A 26,107-nucleotide genomic window follows, 5' to 3' on the forward strand; every position below is an offset into this window, starting at 1 on the left:
CTGACCCATTGCAGGCCATGAATGAAGGTTACATGCGCACACACACTTTCAAAGAGGTAAGTGCACATAGCAAAAAAGAAAAGAGCGTGGTTATCTTTTAGACTAAGTTACATAGTAACTCGACTTTCTTCTTAGCACCTGAAGTCAGAAGACTAAGCTCTTTCTCTCCTTAGATCTAAACATGTATTTTCATCTTACCTGTACATTTAAATAGTTCTTCATTATTCGTAACAAGCCTTTAAATGGTCCCAAACATTAATTTCAAACTAGCCTAAATATGACACCAATAACCTTTCAAATGAGTCCATATTACAGGCCTCCAAAGAGTTTGAGAGTAAATTAAATCTGTACAAGTGGACTCTCATTTAAGCAATTTTAGCTCTCAATCCTCAGTGAAACACATACAATTTAAACTTCTGCTGCTACACTATACCTATAGGGGGAAAAAAAAAGAGAAAACAATAGGTAGCTCATGACATTTTCAATATTAATGGAAACTTTATAACAATCTGGGCACTTTTTATTGTAAACAAACAATTATACAACCTGATTTTTAGGCAAGTCCTGCACTGTGGGATTGTCCTATGTCTCTGGTTGAATATGCAGATTTTACTCCTAGACTTAAGTCATGCTCAAAACAAAAATGGAAAAAAAATTTGTGCTTTCATGAAAGCAAACTCAAAAAACAAACAAAAAACACTTTGCAAAATGCAAAAGAAGCTTCTTCCCTGATTGAGCTTTTTGCATTTCCAGACACAATTTACAGAGAGAAAAAGCACATTTTAAAAACCTATCTTCCCTCCACAGAAACAAATAGGGAATTTTCCTTTCTAGAGAATTGAGTTCCATCTCTGAAGTGCAACCGCCTTCTTAGCTCATTTGTCCACTTAAAGTCTATTTTTGTAGATCTCCAATTAAGAAAGGTTTCCAACACTGTTTCAGCCAAATAGCAGGATGAGATACAAGTCTAAGAGACAGAGAAGGCAGAAAAAAGGATACATGAAAAGCAGGCAGATTACTTCTTTGAACCAACTACGTCTTTGATTTTGAATGGGAATGGCTGCTGTTAATCACCAAAGCTGTAAAGCCAAGCTATTGGATTTATCAGAAAATGAATAAACACTATTTATCCTTCCAGAGAGAAGTTGTCACTTGGATAATGAGTGATATTTAAATAATAGCAAAACAGCATGTTCATGTAACATGGAAATTAAAAAGCAAACAAAACCAAGAATTATCCTGTACAAATGTGAAGCTTCTGTTTCCTGCAGATGAAATACTCTATGCCTAAAACTATTTTGTGTTTGTAAGAGATACCAGATACTTCTGGGAAGCATAAGCAGAGAAATAACACACTTCAAACCCTTTCTGTTCCACTGCAGCAGGCATATCTATGGGTACAGTGTGTTTTCAGGACAAGCATATATATCTGATTGGGATGACACACTATATTCAGTGCTGCTATTTGGCTTTAGTCAAAAAGACTAAGAGATGGGGACGGATCTGAACAAATGACTTGAGCCTCATAAAAAGGTTGGTCCCCACTTCATAGAGCTAGAACTGAGCAGTAGGATCACAGTCTATAGAGCAACTTATCTTAGCTAAACCCACTATTGGCTTGATAACTGGTACATACTATTTGTTTCAATGAGTGACTAAAATTAATTGTGAGGTGGGCTTCATCAGTTTGTTACTATGTGACAAAATGTATTTTCAACTTCGATATGAGCAAAAGACAGTTTATGATGCACGGCGGGGAGGGGGAAGGAGTTGCAAATTAGCAGTGGGGAGACTCAATACAACAGAAAGTTTTTACTGGCTATAATTCACTAGCCTGCAGTAAGCTGTGCAATTGAGGATCAGTAATTCTAGAATATCTGATGTATGCACAGGTCAAAATGCCCTTTGTCATAAATAAAACCTGAATTAGAAAGTGGACTGGGTGCCAGACAATGCATCATACATTAACTAGCAAGCACATGCAGGGCCCTCCAGAGCATATAGCAGAGGACCAAAGGCAGTCAATGAGTGGGGAAGTTCTGACATTTCAGTCAGAAACAGACTGAAGGGTCTTTTTTGTCTAGTGCCCAGGAACCTGACAGCCAAAGGATGAGAAAAGGGGAGAGCCTTACCCAAGTTGCTCAGGTCTGATTCAAGGGCTGTACAAAGACTACAGATTGGTCTTTCATCTCCCCCAAGAGGGGCTTAAGGGAACAAATATTCCTAACTTGGTTGCTAAATGAAAGAGCACCTTACTCTGACAGGCACCAAGCCCTACTGTTCTACCTCCCTGTGGGTTCTCTCACAGTTGCCCCTGCTTGAATAAGGCAGCTTTGCAGTTCATCCCAGCTGGGTTACTTCACTCTCTCTTTCCCTTGAGAAAGGAGGCTTTCTCCTCCATCTCAGGGTCCAGAGTAGCAACTACCCTGGTCCTTGTCCTGACCAACTCTGCTCCCTGCCTACTCACCCAGAAAGTCACTGTGCTCCAGCCAATGTCCTTTGCATTTCCACTCTTCCTGCTGAGGAAGACTAGTTTGGGCTGCTTTACTGTAGGTTTCTCTCTCTCTCTCTTTTTTTTTTTTTTTTTTTTTTTTTTTTTTTTTTTACTTAAGTGCTTCAGGGCAGTGAATACATAAGCAGGGAAGGTTAGAAGAATCTTACTACAGAGCAAATTGCAGAGCATTAAAATAGAGCCTTAATAGGAAATATGCAGCCCTCCTAGGAGATTGAAGTCTTTGGTTTTAACTACCCAAAAATCATTTTGTCCCTCATTCCCTCTCAAAAGAGGGAGTGGACCAAGTGGAGGTGCATTACCTGGAGGATTTAAAAATAGAACTTAGAACTCTACTAGAATCACCATGCAAAGAGCCATTTTGTATCTCTGCAAAGAGGTATCAAAATGTAAATACAACAGTATTCTTAAAAAAAGAGAATGATTAAGTATTAAAATAAAAAATGAACTATAGTGAGTTACAGATAAATGTGACTTAAAATTCATCTCTGAAGGATTAAGTTAATCCTTGTTCAACTCTGCCAACACTTGAGCAGAAAGTGATCACTAATGCCATTGCTAGCCATCAAAACACGCCAAGGAACTCTGTCCTTTACCACATGGTCAGGATTAGCAATGGCCTTGCTGATTCTAGCTTATAGAAAAGATTGGTTAAATCCCACACCTTTTGAGCTTCTGAGCAGATGTTCTTTTGTAACGATACCTTGTAACAGCAATAGCAGCTGACAAGCTACACTTCCCACATTTTCCTTACTATATACTATGTTATCCAGCTGGCAGCAATACCAGTGAACCAACATGCTGCTACTAAGAAGCATCTACTGTATATTTATTGGTTGTATCTCAATCTGCTTGCTGGTTTTGTATTTATTCAGCACTGCAGTAAGTCTTTTCTTCCACTTCACATCTGGATTACAAAGACCACTCTTGGTGGTCACTGGAGTTTTAATCACCTACATATCCCTGTAATCAACAGATGTAATATCCAATTCCCAATCCATAGGAAAATCTTCCTATGGACCCCTAAGTATACCCCAGCACCACACACTTCGTACAAACACATAGTTACTGCACTGTTTGGGGCCTGGCTGTTGTAGCATGACCTGGCCACTGCAACAGAGGCTGTCACTGGCCACATTGCATCCCCACACAAGTAAGTGAAGGAAGGAAGAACTGGCTGGTGGTGACACGTAGTGGTGGTAAGTGATGAGATTATCAGTGGTTAGGTGACCAGCCAGTCATGCTTTGCCTCATTTTGGCTGACAGCCGCCCTCTAGTGACACATATGCAGCAGAAGAGTCTGAAAAGTTATTTACAAAACAGTAACAAATCAAGGAGTATTTTGACTTCATTTCCTACCAGTGCAACAGAAGGAAGCTACAACCACCTGAACCTGACCTCTGGACATTTATTGGCTGTGATAAAAAGTCCCAGCCTGATGCCCATACAGACCAGGCCTCCTGAGGTTTTACCAAAAGGGCAGCTGCCTGCAGACAATCAGGTAGTCACAACTACCTTCTTCACTGGGTCAGCTGGGAAGGAGGGTGGGAGGAAAGCCAGTCTGTATCTGAAGAAGAGCTGGCAGAATCGTGCCTTGACTCTGTAACACAGCAGTGCCCATTAGGGAGTACCAGGGCTGGGTGGCAGCCTGCTACACTCACCATTACTTGCCTGCCGTCCCTGCCCCCTCCATTCCTTCAGCTGGTGTAATAGATGTGAAAGAACAGAGTCTTATTGCGGAGGAGAGAGTAGGAGTTATCGAATTTGAGGAGGTAGATGCCCTCGCCTGGGTAGTCATGGCTGCCTGCCTGCACCTCCCGATGGCTGTCTCTCCGATAGACAGGCATGATCTCCCCATAGCGGTTCCGCAGATAGCTTTTGGAGCCCCTTTCCACATCACCAACAGGGGCAAGTCCTGAATAGGAGAGAGGAGACAAATTAAATAGGCCAGAGCCAGTTAAGGCATCAGACAGTCTAGAAAATGATCAACAAGCCCAGAATATACCACAGGTACACAGATATAAGAAAAGCTGACTATGATAGCATTATATGTAATGTCTGCCCTGACCTCTGCTCACAGAGTCCAGCTTTCTTTACTGTGACAAAGAATACATTGAAAACCAGTTCTTTTGGGAATACCGATGGAACACCCGCCTGCCTGGCCTCCTCTCCCTGGTGATACCTTTTAGACACCTGACTACTTTTACACACACCACAAGAAGTTCTCACAGTCGTCCAGTGATACTGATTTGGGGCAAAAGAAAGCTGGGAAGGGTCTTAGCAATAACCTCACTGTTTCTGTATGTCATCAATTCACTTCTCCATAGGGATTCCCCAAAGAGGACAGGTCCCTGCAAGACTCATTTCAGATACTAGACCCCCCCATTTAAGAATGCTCTTGGAGAAGGACTTTGACATACACTGAAGCAGGAAATGCTAAATGCTTTCTCATCACAGCGTAACCGAGAACCCAAAAGGCTGCAGAGATAACAAATGGGCTGAGTAAACAAAGTAGATGGAAATTACAGCATCTGACAGATGCTCTCAGTAGCAAGGCAACAAGCTCCACAAGTTAACCCTTACAAGCTCTGCACCAGTACCTTCAATTTCCTCCTCCTCCTCTTCATCCTCCTCATCACTGGATTCGCTGACCTGCACAGTAATGGCAGTGCTCGTAACTGTAGTCCAGTCAAAATAGACTCCAAATCCAATGTCGTAGTCATCTGTAGCAAACTCCCAGCAGACACGTTTCCCATCAGGATGAGTTGGCACACGGACTGTCACCACCTCACCTCGCTTCACCACCATCCGGCCATTCTTCTCCTTTCCCATCTTGGCTTTGAATTCCTTCATCTTCTCAGTAGTCCAAGTTGTGGGTGGAGCCAGAGGGGGAGGCTGAGCTGAGAGAAGGGACAAGACCATCAGCTTATCTTATTTTTCACTACTGGCAAACTGTTATCTGAAAACAGTGAAGCTATTCCTGATAAGGCTCTTGCATTCTGGAGCCTGCTCTCAGAAACCTTAGATGTGCAGTTTTCCCACTTGCTAGCCATAAGCCCACACTTCCAGCAGGAGTCAGTAGTGCCTGCAAGACAGCCTCTGCTCTTTTCTGGTTAGGGCAGGCACTGATGCTTCAAAAACCAGCCCCAGAGTCATCTAACAAGTTCTGCCCTTTCAGGCCTCACCTTTCCTCTGCTCCCCCAGGAGGTCTGCAGTCTCCAGCTCAGCTGAAAGGATATCCACAGCACCTGTGTGATCCGACTGAATCATGACTATATCCCCTGCTCCTTGAGGTACATGGTACTTGGTCATCCGAACAACAGCTTCCTGCACAAGGCACATAAGCAACTGTCACAAAAACTACAATAGTAAAATTCCTTAACTGGATTTAAAACAACTGGTTAGTAATCCAAGCATCTTTCTGAAGCCAAGTCAGCCCTGCAGAAGCTTCTGTTACAGTTACAAAAGAACTGGCTAGCTCTGACGCATGTCTCTGCATTATTTCCCCCACAACACCAAGGCTATGAATTCCAAAGTCAAATGCCACACTGATGTCACATATTACACACACCTTGGCCTCCCCAGGAGGCAGTCTCTCTGGACAGGTACATCTGGGTATCTACCTCAAAGTTAACTTTGTTGCAGAGCAACAGCCTTCCAAATTTAGCTGACTACTCTCAGAAAGCATTCCCAAGACACTCTCTCTCCAGGGACAGCCCTTCAGCTCTGACTGCATCTGACTGCAGCCACAATTGCACTGACATTTGCTGTGTCCTAGTTAAACGTTCATCTGGTTTAGCAGGGTCAACTCTCTCCTCATATATGCGAACACACAGCTCCTGAGCCAGGTGCGACTTGTGCAGATTTTCCTGACTCTATTTGTAATGCAAACAAATTGGCTGCTCACCAAACAAAAACAAAAAACCCACAAAAGATAGCAGAGTCCCTTCAGCTCTTTCTTCAATAAATCTACTAGAAGGGAATTCCCAGAAGTCCTGGACAAAAGGCAGAAGGTGAGAATAACCCTGAAGCCTTAGTGAGCCAAAAAACAGCAAGGGAGCAAAGACTAGCCCAAGATACAAGAGGGATTTTACAAGGCAGACTGGCAACGCTTTCTTCCTGCTAATGTATAGAAGAAATATAACTGAAACTACATTGATATTACTTTTGTCTCAACACAGTCCTTGAAGCCTCAGTCCCACAGCCACAAGCACAGCAGTAGAACAGAAGAAATGTTGCTGTACCTCTTTCCTTGCTTTTTGACATAAGAAGACCCCACCTACCTCTTTGGGAGAATGGATTTGGTCAGACAGCTTGTCCTGTAATTCAGTTACTTCCTGGTCCTCCAACGTGCCATCTTCTTCCTTCAAATCCTGTGCAAGTGACCCAATCTGCGACCTCTCAGAGGAATAGAGCATTTCAATTCAGTACTTAAACTCAGGACACAAGCGGCAGACCACAGCCACAACAGAAACCACTCCACTTCAGGATTAAAATTCAAATAGACTGGGGAAAACAAGCTTCCTATAACATAACCAGTACCTGCCACCTGGAATGAAGGGTTCTTTTCACTCCAGTTCTGCCCTGATCTGCAGCTCTGTCTTCCTTCTATACTAGCCAGAGGGAGCAACTCCAGTGAGCTTGTTCCCTATTTATTGTCCTTTAGAGAGCAGCAATTCACAGCACTCCCCTCAAGCATGCTAGCTTGTTAACACTATACTAAGTCCAGAAGTCAGTAGTATCTTTTCTGCTGAAGAAAGGACAACTTCTATGCCAGCCACTATATAATATCTACATATCTCATCACAGGTCAGCTGGATCAGTGAAAGAATTCAAAACAGTTTTGAAAGCCATCCTGAAAATGCCTTGTATTCAAGTGGCCCATCATGTCTTTCCTATTAGCAAATCCAAGAGATACAGAGGACACACAGGTCCATCTCCACCATATTCAATATGCCGTACCAACAAGCAAGCCATAAATTGTGCAATGGCAGCACGATAATAGTAAAGAAGTCCAAGCACCACACTGTGACAAGAGCAGTAAAAGAAAAAACATTAAAAGAAACACCCTTGGCATTCATTCTCTGTTGAAGATTTTTTTTTTAATTGCTATTAAAAACAAATTGCTACATGCTGTCTATTGCTGGAAAGAGTTATTATCCCAAACAAATTTAAATGCATGTCATAACTGTTTCCTCTGTCATACTCTTTGGTACTATGTGAAACTGTTATAAGAAGTAACCTAGTCTTTAATAAGAATAGAAACGGTCTCATTTTTGAGAAGCAAACCACTCCCCTCATGGCAGTACAAAACCAATGCCAGTTGCCTAAGTCTAAAAGATCAGAAACAGGAGAATGTAGCAGTTATGGAAAATATGTACATTTCCTGAAATTTCTGCTTTTAGGAATCAGAAATATTCTGATTAGTAAAGGGGCAGGCTATGAATATAGTGTGGAATAGTTTTAAAGTAAATAATTAAAAGAAAAAGAAAATAAACAGAAACAGCTTAATTCAGACATGTTCTGTGTTGTATCCATAAAGAAGGAGATCAGAACAGGGCAAATGTGCCTTTTGTTTCCAGATCTGTACTCCTATAGGTAGAGGAGGCTGGATCCTGAAATAAAGCCGTTTCTTCCTTAGCAAAATTCTCTCAATGCTGCAATTTCCTCTCCTGGAAATGGCACAATACACCAGAATGTCTGTAAGAGCAGCTCAAATGAGCTGAATGCTAGGATACTCAAAATGTCAGCAGATACACGGCAGAAGAAAAGAAGGGACGCTTGGAGGGGATAGTTTTTTAAAGGAAGAGCTGTCACAGTGATTCGTGACTGTTTCTTTGGCAGTCCAAAACAAATTAGGACTTCTATATCATCATTTTCCACCACATTTGCTTTTTACCTTAACAAAGGTCACACCAGATGGGCTATTTGGTCACTTGCTACCATACATGTACACATCTGCTCAAAAGGTTCCCCATCACCCCAGGAGCTGACAGCTTGAGATTTTTTTTCTTTTTCTCCAAACATCACTGAAGCCCAAGAGTATCACACCAAGATTAAGAAGAGTTGTACAGGCTTTATAAGCAGATTTACAAAGACAAAGTTCAGCTGATTCTCCTTCATACACCCCTTTTGGATGACCCCCTTTCAAAGGAGATCTAACAAACAAATATTTCTTTGAAGAAAATTAGAGGACATAGTAAAGAGAGATGGAAGGAAATATGTTTGGAGTCAAGAAGGCTGATACAAAATTTCATTACCATTCAGGCAAGATGACCTTCAATTGCTATTTTAGTAAATAAGTTTTTTTTTTTTTTTTTTTAACAAGGTTGTTGTTTACTGAGTGGAGTAACCTAATGCCTCACCTATTCAGCTCACACGTTTCTGAAGTTGTATGCTGCACAGCATGCATACAGTGTTAGTGCTTGTAACCAGTCCAATGACTAGGCCACAAGTACCACATGCCCAACAAACAGATAACAAGCCAAACACTTGATAATGCAGTGTATCAGTAATATTAAGGACAGAATGAAGAACAAGGACAACGAGGAAAGAAAAAAACATTGTCAAGAAAACAGCAAAAGGTGGTTTCTTTCCCAGCTGCCCCTGGGATTATACACAGTGAGAATGCTTAATTATTAAAGCATCCTTCAGACAGAATGGAGAGAGCAATTTCCTGTCGAAAATGTATTAGCTCTTATTGAGGTTTGACTATATAACCTTTCAGGGTTCCTTTCAACCTAAATGATTCTGTGGTTTTAATGGCTGAGCCATGACCCACACATTATTATTTTATAAGCTCTAAAACAATCATAATAAGAACAGCTCTTCCTATACTGATCCCAGTACATACTGTCTGAAAGCAGATAGTTCAGTCTCCAATCCTTTCTCTTCACCTAGATTGAAGCAACTGCCAGACACGGGAGTGAAACAAATTGTCATGCACATGGGTCACAACACACAAAAATATTTTCCTACCTGCGCTGTGAAGTACTAGACTCCAAAGAATCAACTGGCTGATCTGCAGGCGCCGTCTTTTGGGTTGAATCTTCATTTTCTAGTAATAAGCAGAATATATGGAGAGAAGGTGAAATAAATTTTAGTCTTTAAAATATGCAGATAGGATGGCAAACTATAGCCAGCACTCAAATATTGGTAAGGTCAGAAAGCTGTGGAAACAAGAGCTGTGCCAACAAGCTTTTCATGTTACAGGCCGTCTCCTTGCAGGACAGAAAAAATTTCAGTTGTCTCTAATGACCCTAAGAAGGGAACACACACACACACACAAAAAAGCATGTTTTTGGTACAGTACCACTCTCAGAAACAGGATTCTTTCAGAAACCACCATTCTCAGTTTCAAGAGTAAAGAACAAGGCCACATTTCATCATTTAAAACTGGGCTGACAAAGCCCTGGAGAAAACAGTCCTGCATTGGCTCCCACAGTGTACTGAGTAGATGGAAATTTGTAGGTCAGTGCTAACAAGACTGTCTAAAGAAGTCTCCCAGTCTCCCCTGAGTCTCTCAAACTCTGGGAAAACTCTGAGAAAACTCTGTCCCCACATGACTGCGGCATGTGCTCTGCAGCTCCACTGTCTGATTGCATTGAGGCAGTGAACTAGGCATTGACAAGTTCCAGATTTTACAGCTCTCTAAAAATATGTATTACAGTCACTAGCTCTTTCATAAAGATAGTTCAGAGTTGGAAGACATCTCCAGACCACAGGCATAAAGCATCAGGCCTGCAGTTGACAAGAGACCAAATATCCAGAGTATTCCTACTCTTGACTGGAAGGGGCCCCTTTTATGAGGGAAAACACCCTATTATCTACAGCTCCTTCAATTCTCACCCTTTCTTCTACAGGAAATAAGGGCAGGGAACTGTTGCCATACTTTCAAACATACAAGTCACAGGTTAGCTGACAAACCCCCGTAAGTCACTGGAGTACAGGTAACATATGTAGCAGTGTACCTCTAGACATCACAGATTGCTGCTTCTCCCCCTCGTAGCCAAGCTACCTGATTTTGTAAATGTTATGCAAGGACTGCTTGGTTCTTTGCAAGGGGTACTGTATTTTCCACATAAACAAAAGGCGATCCTGGAAATAAGACTTCTCCTCAAGAAACAAGGAAAAAGGCCAAGGAAAGAAAAACTTACAGCATTCTTCCTGGGCATAAGACCACAACGAAAATATTTGCTTTTGCATATTTGTTGCTTAATCCAACCAACGGCCATCCGAAATACTTCAGATGCTTTAGTTTAGGTACCTGCACAGTCTTTGGAAAACCCGAGCGAGGTTGTCATGCTAACCCGAGCGCTGCGAGCGCACGGGAACAGGGGACGCCTGCTGTGAGGTCTATTCCTCGCGGCGCTGCTCCTGCCCCCGCGGCTCCCCGGGCCGGGCCCCCCCCGCCGCCGCAGCCCCCCGGGCCGGGCCCTTCGCTCCCCACCCCGCCGCAGCCCCCCGCGGCTCCCCGGGCCGGGCCCCCCCCGCCGCCGCAGCCCCCCGGGCCGGGCCCTTCGCTCCCCACCCCGCCGCAGCCCCCCGCGGCTCCCCGGGCCGGGCCCCCCCCCCCCGCCGCAGCCCCCCGCGGCTCCCCGGGCCGGAGCAGCCGGAGCTCGCCGCCAAGAACGCCCGCCCGCGCCGGCGGCAGCGCGGCCTCACCGGGCCCGGCCGCTGGGGCCGGGGCGCAGCGCCAGGGGGAAGCGCGGAGCCCCCGCGCGGGGCCCGGGCCCGGGCCCGGCCCGCGCCCCGGCTCCCCGCCGCCCCGCCCCGTACCTGCGGGCGCCCGGGGCCGCCGCTCGCTGGCCTGGGCCGCGGGGCCGCCCGGAGCCCCGGCCGCCGGGGGCTCGAACCGGGAGCCGGCGGCGGCGGCCAGCACGTCCGACATGGGCCGGGCTGCGAGGGCGGCGCGAGCCGCGGCGGCGGCGCGAGCCGAGCGGGACCGAAGCGCGGCGACCGGCGCCGGCGGAAACGCCCGAGTGGGGGCGGGAAGAGCCGAGCCGCTGCGTGCGCGGCAGGAGGGCGGGGCGGTGCCTCGGTGCTGCCGCCTCAGGCTTCCCCCTCGATAACGGAGCCGCTCGAGCGTGAGTTCCACAAAGCCGGCGGGCGTGGGACGCAAGCGGCTTTGCGGGGCCGGCCCTCTGAGTCCACGGCGGGGGGATGGCGGAGGGGAAAACCGGCGGTACCTCCCGGAAGTAGCGGTCGCCATGGGAACGCGCCGCTCGCAAAGACGCGTTACCATGACACCGCGGCTAGGCCCGCGGCGGGCGCGGATGGCGTCAAGCCCGGGGCCCGAGGGGCCGGGGGAGGAGGAGGGACCCGAGGGACCCGAGGGTCCGGGGGAGGCCGAGGGGGCCGCGAGGCGGCGGCCCGCCCGCCCCTTCCTGGCCTGGAGCGCGGCGGAGGTGGCGCAGTGGGTGACGGAGCTCGGCTTCCCGCAGTACGAGGTGCGGAGCTGCCGCGGCGGGCCGCGGCTGGGCACCAGCCCCGAACAGCCGCCCTCACCGTGTCCTTAAACGGAGGCCCTTAATGGGGGGGAGGGGGGGGAGTAAATGGCCAAGGGCGACCTGCCGCCCGGGGCCCATCCGCCTTTCGCCTGCTGCCCTGCCCAGGAGCGCTTTAGGGACAACGGCATCACCGGCCGCCGCCTCATCTTCGCGAGCTGCTCCAGCCTGCCGGCCGTCGGCGTCACGGACTTCGGCCACATGCAGGTGCGGCCGGGCTGCGGAGCCGTAGCTCCCTCCTCACCCCCCGGAGCCCAGCTCTGACCCTTTCTGCTTGCAGGAAAGCTAGACCATAGCCTGGCCACCAAGGCAGATCGTTTATTCAAAGAGTCAGCCTGAAACTGGACAGCCACATTTCCTCAGCCAAACGATTACGCTTGATGAGTCCTTTCAGTTCTAAACTCTTAGCTGTCTGGACATTGCAGGCTTCCTCTCCAGCATGCTCTAAGTGCATCAGAAGCATTTAGTCTTCTTCTTCTTCTTTTTTTTTTTTTGTCCTATGGTGCTCCTCTTACCCCACCAAATTGCTCAGCAAGATGCGTGTGGCTTTCTTAGATTCTCCCTCAGAATTTATTTTCAGTAATTTTCCACTTACTGATCTCTTTGATGTAATCTGTAGAATTTCTAAAAAGACAATGAACTTTAACCTGCAAAAATTGAACCACAGATCCCAAGCAACAGAAAGGCAACTCATTATTACTTCCTTGTTTTATACTCTGTTGAACACAAACAATATCCATGCTACTTCCCCATTTTATAAACATGCAATTTTCCTGTAGGCCTTTCAGACCTTCATCTTATTTTTATTGAATGCAGATAGTTATGCCAACTGGACTGAAGTTCAGGGTTACAGTATGGCCTTCAAAAGTTTCCTGAAGGTTCAGAAAAGAAGCACTTCATATCTGAAACATATGTAATATATTTGTGTATATGTAATGTTTATGTCCTTTTATACTCATTTAGGTTTACCTAGAACCATGATGGAAGAGAGCAACTTGATCTTTTATTGCCTCATGGGGGGATGTCAATAGGAGACACAAAAAAACTCAGTGTTTGAAATGCAATAGATGATTCTTCATTAAGTCACACTGCTCTTGTACAACATACTGCAATTCTACTAAAATGAGTAGAAGTGTAATGCTATAAGATATTAGAGATGGGTGCTGAGAAGTTTGGATCAACATCAGAATGGTTAAGGACCCACCAAAACTTCTAGCTTTTGTGATTATTACGTTTTGGTTTACTTCTCATTATAGCTCTGAACCTCAGCCTAAGCAGCTCTTAGCCAAAGGATACTTCTATTTTTAGAAGAGACTTTACACATGATTGTGGAAGCAGCACAGATGTTGCCTGTGTTTTATAGAGTGTAAAATAGAGAAAGTAATAATGATTTGTCTTTTTCTTGCTTAGGATCTGTTGTTTGATTGCTGCAGTTACAGTTACCCATACCCTTAAAATCAGCAAACAATTAGAAAATTGCTGAAGATAAGTGTTGTGGAAGAGTTATCTAACAATTAACACATGCCTTGTTAAGCAGGAGAAAATCATCAATAGGGAGGCATGGATTTAGTTGAACAGTTCCAAGAGAACTGTTTCACAGTCTTTAATCATGCAGGGATGGATCCACTATCTGGGCAAGGGCACCCTTCATCTACTGTTGACTGTGATTTTGGTCGTCCTGATGTCACACTTACTGTTAAATGCATTCTCCGCTTTGGCAGACAAACTGTTGTCTGATCTCTTGTAAAGTCAAAAGGACTGAACCTTGAGTCCCAGTAAGGGGTAACAGAGGTCTTTACCACTGAAGAAGCACATTTATATATAAAAAGAGTCTTAAAACCCCAAATGTAGAAAGAAACCTAGTTAAAACTACTTTACATTGATTTAAATTATTGATATAGGAAGCCCCATCAAAGGTGCAGAAAGTCAACTAATACGGAAGGATCAGAAGGAAATCTGATATGGGATCAAAAGGAACTGGATTTTAACAGAAGCCTCAGTACCAAGCTGGTACACATACACCTGATGATCAGAGCCTTCTGAGCCTGCATGGATTAGCCTATATGCACAGACCTGGAACGAGACTCACCAAAGAGGATGTTTGAGCCCAGACTGGAAGAGCTCAGACTGGAACAACAGAGTGACTGTAATGAGTGTCAGCATCCCAGTGGGGTCCTCATAATTCTAAGAAAATAGGGACAAAAAGAAAAACACTAACTCAAAATCATGGAGCAGAACTAAGACAAGCCTAGAAAGAAAACGCAGGTACCATCTCTCTGCTGTGGTTGCAGGGCCATCTTTTCTTCCTCCTTTTTAATATATGGCTGAGAAATTAACACTGACTTCACAAAAACATGCAAGTAGTTCCAAAAGGGAAAATGTAATGGAAAGTTAAACTGCTAAAACAGGTCCAAAATACTTACAGATGTTTCCTAAAACAGCAGAGCCCTTCACAGAATAAGGAAAAGATTCTTTTGGCTCATAGATGGGAAAAATAATCTGTTTTTAAAGGAAAGCTGATGTCTGGGGGTTTTTTCAGGGCTACTCACTGTAGTTTTTTACCTAATTCATTGATTGAAAAGCCAAAGAGAGTGCTTGTCCTTTGCTGACTTCTAGTTTTCCCACTGGATGTCTGTGATCTTAGAAAAGTCCATTAGGCAAAATTCTCAAGATCTGTCTTATGTTATTATCAGTTTAAATTCAGTATTAGCCATTTTGATGTCATTAGCCTGAATTCCACAAATGAACGTGTGTGGATTGTGTATTCATACATATTACAGGGAGATTTAGGATCTCTGAATGTTGTTGCACAAAATGGCTCACTGAACATGAAATTTAGAAAAAAAATTCTGGAACCTCTATTTGTATCCATTTCTTCCACCTATAAAATGGGGAAGTTCCTCCACAGCAAGACTAAAAGGGGTAATTACCAAATTATTTTGACAATTTGATTCTGCTAGAACTGAGTCTTTGATCCCATTCTTTATCAGAGCAAGTTCACTTAAATTTCATCACCCTCCTTCCCCTCTGTAATGGAAACCACAGAGGGACTGCTTTTACAGAGCCAAAATCATTTGTTTTACATAATAATTTACAGTTGCTTTCCCCAGAGGATACAAGGTAGAAGTTCAAATAACCAGCAAGAGATAAAATCTTTATGCTTCAGTAACTAGAGTATGAATGCTCTTTTTTCTATTCTACAACACCAAAAAACAATTTGACTGCTAAATTTCTGCCTGGCTGAGCAATCTTAACCCTTTGAAATGAAACACACCACAAAAAATATTGATTAGTACCAAGAATTTGCCTGTGGGTTGGAGGAGAAGGCATCAAATTGCAATGCTTAGTTTCCCAGAGAGCAGCCTTTCAATAATTCAGCAGCACTTTTTAGTACAAGCGGGTATAGCTGGCCTTTATAGCCAGTCATTTGTGTTTGCCAAAGATGGCAAGCATCTTATACGCTTTTTAAGCCTCACCCTCAAATTGGAACATAGAGATTATATATGGTGGTAATATATCTACCATTAGTATATGGTGGTTAGAGAAATCACAGGTTAGAGAAATCATCTGGAAAAACCTCTTCTTCCTCCAGTAGAAAATGAAGGAGAAATTCTTCAGGGCTAGGATAAGCAACAGCCAACATACTCCAGCAAACATGGAGATGAGACTCTCTCTGTAACGTTTTCAGAAGCTTGTAAGTGAATTGGGAACATCTCACAGACTTCAGTGGAACCTAGATGTTCCTGAAGATCATGCCCTAATCCAATATTTATTTGCTTTTTCTAACTCTACACAGTTTAGAGTCAGCTCTGATAGACTCCAAGTTTTCAGAAGTCAGAGCAGAATGTGGCCCATCTCGCTCTTTCAGTAAGAGCCTACTAGGGCAGGTGCAAAGGTAAGGCCATAGTATTGTGCATATGGGCACACCAAGTTCACAATAAGGAATATCAACAAAAGCCTGTAAACTGCCAAAACCCAGATAGTTACTACAGAAGTTAATGTGATAGCATCAGTTCAGTGAGATGGAAATATTTTGAAATTTAGGGAAAACAGCAGTTTGTAGAGAAGCCCTACTCATTGGATTTGGTGAAAGTTTCTCAGCATGGACAAAGAAAGTTACTGCTGGTTTTAATTCTGCTGAACTGCTATTTTAAATGATATCAAAAGCACTCGAGGTACCAGCCCAATGTTCTTTTGATATCACACAAAGTAGGGTACCGCTCTATACCAAGTAGAGATTGGGGGAAGGTTTTGAGCGAATGCTGTGGAAGACCAGTAGAACCTTGTGAACTGTACTTCAAAGTCCCAGTCAAATCACAAGGTTATAGTCTCAAAAGTGACTTCAAAAATAATAGCAAGACTCTATTCACTGACAGTTCCAGATCCAGCTGGCTCAGACAGCCAGTCGCCCATAACTTTCTTAATGAGCAATATGGTTTTTGGTTTGATTAGTCTTTCCACCTCTTCTGTCAATAGACTCTGTTTTTGACAATATAATTTAGCAAACAGTGGTAATGTTTTTGCATTAGGCAGGGCAGAATTCAGCTCATTCACCCATGACTTGTTTGTTCTGCAAGTGCAAACAGGAAAGCAAAGCTGTTTGTGCCACTAAAGAGAGCAGCTGTGACGCCATCCCCCAGAGTAAATCTGGAGAACAAGCCGTCCACTCTGCTTTTACAGTTTCACACTGGGCCCATGGGTTCAGATACCACTTGAGTTGCAACTTCAAGTGTGAAAACGTTCCAAAATTCAGAAATTCAGTTCCTTTCTCTGCTGCTCTGGCACAGAATGAATGGTGTTAGCTGTTGCCTTGTGAAATGAGAATTTCTGGTATTTTTGTCTTATATTTCAGGAGATTTCATGACATGTGCGAGAGTTGCTGAAGACTGAGGAACCTCTCTTCAGCAGATCCATTGCCCTCCCATACAGAGACAACATGGGTCTCTTCCTGGAGCGGAAGTCCCAGTCGGGAGAGAAAGCAGATGCCCTCACTTTCTCACAGTTTGTCCAAGAAGCAGGGCTGGAGCCCTACGCTACAGTTCCCTCTTTGGAACAAATCCAGACTGGGGTAGAAGCAGATACTCTCCCAATATTGCAGAGCACCCAGAGTTAGGATTAGAGCTTCACACTGTAGTTCTATCTCTGTAAAAAGCCCAGCTGGGAGAGCAATAGAAACCCTTATTACCCTGTAGTTTGTCCAAGCTGGTACAGTTCTACTTTCTCTAGGTTAAAGACAAGAATATTGCTGCCCTTAGCCATTTCTTGATAGCAAACACATCCCTATATTGGCCTTTTTCTGCAATCACCATCCTTAGTTTGCTTCTAGGAACTAAGTGAAGCAGAAGCTATAAATCAGGCATGATTGCACCACTATCATTCTCTGCTGCTTCACAGTTGATTAAAAAGACCAAAAGACAATCATAGACATGTTTTACTTACCAGCAACTGATAATTACTTTCCTGTGACTCAAGTGAATAGACTTCTCCCACACTTTAGCATTTGCAGACCTGGTTCACTGTTAAACCCAGATGTAAGATAAATGGCATATACAATAACTAGCATACATTTGTGGTACCTGATGCTGTCAGTGCTCTGAAAGGTTTTAGTTACAACATAAACAATGAATCCCTGTCCTCGCGACAGAAATGATTACCTGTGAGGTAAGACCAGGCAGCAGTTTATTGTAGTAAACGGTACTGAAACTCATGACAGATGAAGGCAGGAAGCATAAGAGAATACTGTAAGCTGAACTAGAGAATTAGAGAAATGATTTGCCCTGGGTGGATTTGGATGCAGCTAACTCCACTTTCCTTGAAAGAAGTATCACATAGACTATCGTGGTGGTGCAACTTTAATTTTACATCCTATCCAAAGTGCGTACCATCATCAGCAAGGAAGTATGGATAAATATCGATTAAAGCCTGGCTCAACAGGAAGAATGCTTCTGACTAAATCATCACTACTTTGTCTGCCAACAAAGACTTCCTTGAGATCCCCCATGGAAAAAAAAGACTGGGCCTGATCCTGTCTGGTTATTTAGGGCAAAGCTGTAGCTAATACAACATAACTGTAATTCAGTTTCCTGTTAAAACTGCAACAGAAACCCAGTGAGGTTGAGTCAGGTAGTAGGCTAAGACTTTGTAATGATGCAACTTTGCATCATGACTTCTTAATAAGCAAGTTCAGACTGAAATAAAGCAAGACTCAGGCGGCCAGGGGCAAGCAGATTCGCTGGGTAGTCTAGTGTGTGAAACTTGCAGAAGCAAACGTACATAGGGTTATCGGTTTGGATGTTTTAAACAGTTCAGGAGCAAATAGTGCTGATTCTCACATTCCTCAGACCAGTCTGAGGCAACAAGTCATTGTCTTATTCCACAGCTGCTCAGCAAGAGCCTTGCTCGCTGGCAAAGTGATCCTTAGCGATTTGTTAACAACCAGGCCTAGGCTTCAGGTCCATAGAGATGGCTCAGGCCTTAAAATGTGAAAGTCAGAGATCTCAGTGCTTGTTGCATTAGTAACAGGGTTGCTGCTTTTATGCTTGGCAAGGCTGAAGATCGATACAAAATGGTGTTTCAGAACAGAACAGTGGAAACACTATGTAATTCCACTATCTAATCTTTCATCTACCTCCCTCAATGGTTTATGTTATGATTGAGCAATGGTTAAATAAATATTTATTAGGTGTTTGGCATTATTTTTTTCCCTGCAAGATGAAGTCCTCACAGTGTGTTCTTTCACCACATACAACTGCATGAAACCAGCAGAGGGAACTGATAGAAAAGGGTTATCAGTATCTCTGAGTTACCACCCCTTTGGGATGGGATCTCAGCAAAGCATTCTGTCATGGGCTCCGTTACAGTTTATGAGGATTTAGAATCATAGTCAGTAGTTTCCTCCAGGATTTCTGATGAAATCTCAGAAGCAGTTGTGGAGAATGAGGACTTGCGATCCAACATTGCACCAGGCTCCACTACAGCTGAAGTAAGAGATGTGTTGGTGCTGATCAGCCCATGTTGCTCTGTAGGCCAGTCTCCAAAGGATTTCTGGTATAGTAGAGCGAGATGGCTCCATACAGACTCACTGTTTTCTAGCAGCTGGCTAAAGGGAGACTCTCTCAGTTGTGCAGCTGTCAGGTCAAACCAGGGGAAGGTTCTGGGAAGAGAAAACAAGCTTACTCATTTATGGGAAATGACAGCCCACACCAGCTAATAATTTAAGAAATAATGGTTTTCTTGATCTCTGACTATGCCTCTCTTTCTCAGGCCTTTGAGAGACAATCAGGCTCAGAGACTTGAATCTTAAACTATTCCAGGCATTCAAAGCTAGAACTGTCATGCAGAGCAAAACTGAGTGTAACGGCTCAAAAACTATCATGCACAAGTAAGAGCCTTTTCTGTCAACCAGTGTATCCTCAGCCTTACATCCTGAACAGTCTAGTCCATTCCCATAAGAACAGCCCTCTCCAGATATTTCTACAGGATTTTTTTTCTGCATCCAATGCTACAGAGCCTCTGTCCTGACCAGTGACTTCAGAAAATCCTCACAAGTAGCCAAGCAGGGACCAGGGATGAAACAGCTCGGAGATGGAAGTCCAAGTCTTCTATTGCTAATATAACATCTAGGGCAATCTTTCATAGCAGGTACATGGTCCTGAAAGAAACACCAGTTCAGTGCCTTCCAACCCAGCAAGAGAAGTCCATGCTTCAGCTGTGGAATGTGGCAAGTTTGAAAGCAAAGAGAAAGCCTGGACAGCCTTTACTTACTCCTCTTGATTCATTGAAGAGGCAAATGTTTTGCTGACAAAACTCTCACACACAAACAGCGGGCAGGAAGTTTTCTGCTCTGCACAGAAGGGGCAGTGTTCAGGAAAACACAGGTCATTGAGTAATTTCAGTGCTTTCTGGTGAGGCAGGCTCTGCCACATGCTGCTGTTCAGGGCTGCATAGAAAATGGCCACCAACCACTTGGCGTTGACTCTGATTTTCCCTGCACAGCAACCAAAATCAAATGTCAATAACCAATGTGCATACAAGTGTAAGGAGATATTTCAGTCTTGCAATCCTGTGAAGAGCTGCATTAGCAATCACATCTGGTTTATTTGAAACCTATGGTTTAGGATGATTTTAGGCGAGGCATGCTGAAATTAGTAGTAATAAGCCTAGTAGAGCTTATATTTTCTGTAGTACATTCCCTTCAAGTAAACAGGAGTCCTTTACAAGCTGCATATAAAGCCATGTAACGATTCAGTCCAACAGACACCATGGAGTAAGAGCACTGCAGCTGTTTTAAGAACATTCAGCAAGGCAGGAATTAAGTAGCCTATAATGAAATTGTGGTGGACAGAGGTAGCAGCTGGTAATTGCCAAGCTGGCAATAGGAAGGGTATGAACATGGAAATAGAGGTTCTGCCTGAGGCATTACAGAAAGATTTTTGGGCCAGATGCTTGCTCAGAAAGCAGATCTCAGCTCCTGCTCACAGTTTTAGCCTGTGAGCATCAGAGCTACTATTATCTTACTAAGGGAAAGTTCTTAAGAAATTGGATGGTACATTAATGGAGAAGAGTGGTCCTGAACTAAAGAGAGTGGCACCAGGAGCACTAAGCAGAGAAACTGGTGAGGGAGACACACAGTGGGTCATTTGGCCCATTCACTTCTAGTACAGGACCCATTTATGCACCACCTAGTTTAAAAGCTATTGTTGTCAGTCTGTACCCAGCTCAGAGTATTACAGGCGGAGGAACAGCGAAGTGCAACTCCAGAAGAACTGTGATCAAATTAAAAAAAAAAGGGGGGGGGGAGGGATTTTACCTTGGGAACTGCAGGGACATGTTGCCTGCACAACAGCAGTGTCTTGCAGTGCAGCTGTGACTGTCCCTTTCATCCCCCACTCATTTATGGGCTCCCTGCCAGAGCACTGGTACTGTGGCCTCATGATGGCACTGTAGGAAAGGAGTTGCTTCAACCTGAAAGCAAAGCCAGCCAAAGAACTGTGTGTACCAAAAAGCAAGAGGATGTTCCTGAAGCACTCTTTATCCCAGAGAGCTCCCCAGACCCTACAGCAACAGCAGAGATGCAGCCACTGCCAGAACACAGCAGCTTTTGGAGTGTGCAACATAGCACAGAGGAGAATAAACGTTGGCCTGAGCAAACCTTCACTCTGAACAAGTGCCAGGAGCCAGCTGTGGCTGCAGAGTGCAGATGAGATCATGGATTTTTAAGGTCATACCTGAGGGAAATGCAGAGAAAAGCAAAGGGATTATCCCACTGTACCAACCAGCAGAGGCTGAGTCAACCGTGCTGGAATTCAACCTATTAAGGATTTTAATGACTACTCTTTTTTAATAGCTGCTACAACCAGTTGTAAAGGTTCTTCCCATTTGACAGCTCTTCAGTGCCTGTGTTCAAGCTAGTCTGTGGGCCTTAACATTGCTAATGGAGAAATATTCACAGCAGGACTGTCAATTTTGTAGCACAATTAGTGGTCTGTTTAAAAAAGAAGAAGTAAAAATTGTCCCTTGTGCTTGCCTCCTCAGTGTGTGCAGGCATTGCCTGGATTAGGTGGGTGGGGAGAAACTGGGTTTAACCAGCAGAAAGGAGGAGGAGGAAGCAGGAAGTTCTTAAAATCATGATAAAGAGGTCAGCAATTATCATTTGTGGGATTGACAAACTTTTTACCAGTTAACAGTCTAACCCATAGCATGAAGAACAGTGTCACATTTGACCCCTTATCAGTTGCCTCAGCAGAAGGTTAAGGACTGGGCTGACCACAGAGGATAAGCAACACCCCTCTGGGCATTCGAACCCCTCAGGACAGGCTCCTCTCCAAAGTTAAGGCAGCAGCTTGAAATGAAACAGTAAGTATTTGGTTTGGGTTTTTTTCAGCCACAAAAACTGTGTTCTGCTTCTTTGCTCCCTTTTTTTCTGGGTAGTTTTCAATGGGCCTTACAGTGATGATTTGAGGCCCTGGCAAGAAGGGGTTTTCAATACCAGTATTGTTTTTGATCTGGAGCTTTTTTGACTCCTTTTTTTTTTTTTTTTTGACATCTTCTGATCATGTTTTCAAGTTTATAGCCACAAAGTCTAGAAACTTCCTTTAGAAAAACAGAAAGCTGGAATTCCAAGGTATTCCCATGATTCCAGCAACTGCAGATTTGGGGGAGCTGCTGAACATGACAAGGTTTGTGATGATGTTTTGCAATAAAATCAAGAGGCAGTAAGAGCACTGCTCCCATTGCAGCTGCAGCTGGACCAGAGCACATGCACTGTGCTTGCCCCATGAGATCCCAGATGAGGGCAGCACATCCAGGCTCTCCAATGGTGTAGTCCATATTACCTGCGGAGGGGGACAGCGGTGACAAGGCTGTACACAACACAGGGTTTCCGAATTGCAGGCCGAACAACAGAGCAGACGGTCAGCACGTGCAATGGGAGGCAGCAGAGGAAGACCACGTCTGCCCAGGCCACCAGCTGAGCATTGTCGTAAAAGCACCCAATCCCCTGCTCCTGCAGGTCTGCTGAGATAAGCAAGGCGAAAGGTGCTCAGAGCCACAGACCCAGGGCAGGCGAGCAGCCAGGACCGCCAGGCACAGGCAGCGTGGTACTTGCTCTCCGCTGCATGCAGATGAAATGCAAACCACCTCTCCCTAGCTGGGACTGCCCTCCCAAGGTAGCACTGAGAGACTTTGGCAGCCACCCCTCACCATTTCAACATGGCGAAGGGCACCTTGGTGACAAAGCAAGCGTCTCTGCCCGGAATAAACATGCAGAGAATTCAGCCGTCTGGCCCCAGTTCATAAACACTGATTTAGAGCCTTAGCCAAAACAGCCAAGTCTTGGGATCTGGCTAGTTTTCAAGATCTATAAAAAGCCATTTAATAACCCCTGCTTCCTCTCTACTCTGAGATGATTAGAAAGAGGATTTTATTGTTCTAAGCATTTCCCTGGAGGAGAGTTCTCCCTACTCATCATGTTTTATATAACAGTTTACGGGGCAGTTGACAGTTTGTATGCAAACAGTTGCTGTAATGCTGCAGTCTAATTCCCTCTCCTCGCTGGGCATTTGGAGCATTGCAGAGCACAGCAAGAAGCTTGTCTTGTACAACTGACCCTACAGTAATCAAATAAGGAGAGGAGCTTCTCAGTTTCAGCATTGATGCAGATTTGGAGAGATGTTGTCTCTGTTGGATGAATATTTAACAAGCTGGAGCCTCAATCACTGACAAAACTCATGGCAAATGTCACATATGACAAGGAGAATTTTGAAAAGAGCAGCAAAAGTGTGTGTGTGTTGGGGGGGGGGGAGCCTTAACTAGAAGTGGCGTGAAACTAACCAGCCTTCAAAGAACAGAGTCAATATCTCCACCAAGGTCAACAGGGACTGGTGAACAAAACTTTACACAACTAAATTAGCATTTAGTGGACAGTGGGTTTCCAACTGAATGAAGATTTTTTCCACAATAGCATCCTCTGCTTCCCCATAAAAATTTGGAGTTTCAATACCTTCAATATTTTTGGCAGGAGAGCATTCTCTAGTGAGTTCTGCCTGAAGTGCTATAGGAAAATCCAGTTAAAGTCCACATAAGTGCAGTCCCACTTCCAAATCCAGGCTCAGGAGCACTTACCCAGGCTCTCCGGGCGCCTGGTGGAAATGCGGATACTGCAGCATGGAGCCCAGCTCAGCGTCAGCAGTGCTTGGGCCAGCTGCTTCCCAAGGTGACCTCCACCGATAATCCCAACCTTCAGGCTGCAGTTGTCCACCAAGGAAGTTGGCAAACACTTCTCAGTCTTGCTCGGCCTGGGAAAGCAGGGGAACTGGCACCAGCCCAGTGGGACCCCCAAGCTACATGCTGTCCTACCCTTCCAGGAAACACTTCCCCACCACCCATTGAGAAGTGGGTGATGCTGGTGCCTGGAGGTTTTCACCTCTTGGGCACTTCTTTGAATATGACTCAGGCAGAAAGTAATTCACAGCCCCACATCCGCCTGACAGCTGCAGCACAGCACGTGCAGCATCAGTGAGGCTTGTGACAAGATCCTTGGAAGCAGGGTGTCCACAGCACTCAACACCACCCTGCTGGGGCTAACTGGCTGCTTTATTGGTCCAGCACACCTCCATGACCAAACACCCCCAAAGCCCCAGGGCTCACCAGGGCAGAACGGAGGTCTCTCCAGCTAGGGTAAAGCCACTGCTACCCTTTTTGGGGGGGGGGGGGGGCTAAAAAGAGGCTTAAGGACCAGACATGCTGTTGGCCCTTGCTCTGGTGTGTCACTGTAAAGCAGACTGGCAATTAAGAGCTGATACCCAGCTGACACACATCAACCCATGCAATGGCCAAGTCCAGGGACAAGTCAGCATGACGAGTACAGAATAGTGACATGAGAGACTGCTGCTGAAAAGTGATGTCCCACATGTTAACACGGGACAATTGACTCTTTACAAATCATACAAACTAACTGCAGGAACAAGTAACAATTGTTGGGCACTGCTAGGTTTCTGGGACAAAACCCTCATTTGGTGTTAGAGACTAACTTCCATTCCCTGGTTTTCTCAGGGGAAAACCAGTCTAATTGAAGGGAAACCCCCAGATGTTTAAGACTGACTGACTGTGAGTTTATACAAATGCAGATGTTCAGCAGCTAGTGTGGATGTGAACAGTACATAAGATGTTACCTAGGAAGAACCAGATAAAAAGCTAACAAAATGTAGCTGGCCTACCCATATAATGCTTACTTCATATAGACCTACTGTGAACTGCTCAAGAAGCTCACTGCAGAGACCAGCCACCTTACTTCTCCCAGTGATGTGTTTGTGCTGTCTAGACCTACATCAGAATGATCAGTGATGTTCCTTTATCATGTTTCAGCTCAGTAAAGATGCAGTATCTTTGGAAAGAGCTCAACGCTTCAAGGTTTTTTCCTCAAAGCCTATCTCCCTGACATGCTTCTTTCACCCAGCCAGCACCTTTTACCAACAGTGGAGAGCTAAATTCCGCCTCACCTGAGGGCTTGAAGAAGTCTGCAGAAGAAGATGGCATGGGCACATGCATTCACTGTCAGCCCCTTGTAGCGCCTTGCCAGATACATCAAGGCCTGCTCACCTTCTACTTCTTCCTCAGACTGAGAAGACTTGAAAATCTCTGCAATATCCCACATCTTGGCCCAGAAGGACAAGCTTCCACAATGAGGATTTAGAAGAGGGACATGGCCTCCACTCACGTAGCACTGCAATCCAGCCCAGCACCTGCCAGAGAATAAGTGGAGGCAACATACAGGCCCCAGCTCTTCTCAAGGTTTTTCCTTGCAGTGAATGAGCCTAGAAAAGCAACAGCTCCCCCCATGCAGTGCAGCCACTGAGAACAAGACACATCAGTGGATATTTGAATCTGCTGCTTTAATGAGGCTACAGCTCCCTATTATGTGAGCCCCAAATAGACCTGAAAACTCAGCCATCTGCAAGCTGCTGGCACAGCACTTGACCAGACTTCATTCGAGCTGCTCCAAGCCTGAAGGTGAAGAGAAAATCAAGCCTTGAATGAGTGATTCATTTTTTTCAGTTCAAATCTGCATACTGTAGTAATACTGTGCTTCCTGTCCTCCCCAGCTGAGCAATCCATCAATTCCTTCACCTTCCCACATTTGCTATGGAAGTCCCTATTCCTTGGCACAGCCAGCTCAGCAGCATCCAGATGCAAGAACCCTGTCTGGTACCCATGTTATTGCTTCATGTGAGCCACAGGGATGCTTACAGGGGTACAAGGCAGTCGTCACAAGAAGACAGTGGTTATGACCAGCCCACAAAGCTCTAAGTGCCCAGCGAAACCAGATTCCCTCCTGTGCTGGGGAGCTGGTGTTCCAGCCAGCAAGAGTGCTGGAGGTTTAGAGATGGTAGGGTCTCCCAGCCCTGCCTGTTTCAGCAAAGAGGAAGCTTGGTGCAGTTTAGCCTGACATGAGGCAGATGTACAGTGCTCTTGACCAGAACAGGGCACTGCTGAACTATCTGAATTGTTTCTGAACCCCTGACTGAGACTAGAGCACTGTTCAGTGTATCACAAACCTATCATCTGCACAGGAAGGGGAGAGAGAATAAAG

General features: G+C 44.9%; 2 protein-coding genes across 2 annotated transcripts; both read right to left on the reverse strand.

Annotated features, from left to right (window-relative positions):
• Positions 1-2,572: 2,572 nt before the first annotated feature.
• TMED8 (transmembrane p24 trafficking protein family member 8) lies at positions 2,573-11,402 on the reverse strand. The gene is made up of 6 exons (XM_067296865.1): positions 11,291-11,402; positions 9,491-9,569; positions 6,796-6,910; positions 5,698-5,839; positions 5,113-5,412; positions 2,573-4,427 (listed from the first exon to the last, which is right to left on the reverse strand). The coding sequence occupies exons 1-6, from the start codon at positions 11,400-11,402 to the stop codon at positions 4,210-4,212; spliced, it is 966 nt and encodes a 321-aa protein (XP_067152966.1). The 3' UTR covers positions 2,573-4,209.
• Positions 11,403-17,025: 5,623 nt separating this feature from the next.
• Positions 17,026-25,200, reverse strand: NOXRED1 (NADP dependent oxidoreductase domain containing 1). The gene is made up of 4 exons (XM_067296869.1): positions 25,017-25,200; positions 20,828-20,982; positions 19,783-20,005; positions 17,026-19,171 (listed from the first exon to the last, which is right to left on the reverse strand). The coding sequence occupies exons 1-4, from the start codon at positions 25,169-25,171 to the stop codon at positions 18,880-18,882; spliced, it is 825 nt and encodes a 274-aa protein (XP_067152970.1). The 5' UTR covers positions 25,172-25,200; the 3' UTR covers positions 17,026-18,879.
• Between the last annotated feature and the right edge of the window lie 907 nt (positions 25,201-26,107).

Source organism: Apteryx mantelli, chromosome 4, assembly GCF_036417845.1.
Source record: "Apteryx mantelli isolate bAptMan1 chromosome 4, bAptMan1.hap1, whole genome shotgun sequence".
Classification (NCBI taxonomy): Eukaryota; Metazoa; Chordata; class Aves; order Apterygiformes; family Apterygidae; genus Apteryx; species Apteryx mantelli.

Bases quoted from the DNA above. Each gene is read 5' to 3' on its own strand.
- NOXRED1 (XM_067296869.1), bottom strand. From the start codon at position 25,171: ATGTGGGATATTGCAGAGATTTTCAAGTCTTCTCAGTCTGAGGAAGAA. The intron at 20,983-25,016 runs GTGAGGCGGAAT...CTTTGCTTTCAG, and splicing joins AGACTTCTTCAAGCCCTCAG to GTTGAAGCAACTCCTTTCCT. The intron at 19,172-19,782 runs GTAAGTAAAGGC...TTCTCTTCCCAG, and splicing joins TCTTCAATGAATCAAGAGGA to AACCTTCCCCTGGTTTGACC.
- TMED8 (XM_067296865.1), bottom strand. From the start codon at position 11,402: ATGTCGGACGTGCTGGCCGCCGCCGCCGGCTCCCGGTTCGAGCCCCCG. The intron at 6,911-9,490 runs GTAGGAAAATAT...TTCCTCTGAGAG, and splicing joins TCTAGTACTTCACAGCGCAG to GTCGCAGATTGGGTCACTTG. The intron at 5,413-5,697 runs GTGAGGCCTGAA...CCCTTCTCTCAG, and splicing joins CCTGGGGGAGCAGAGGAAAG to CTCAGCCTCCCCCTCTGGCT.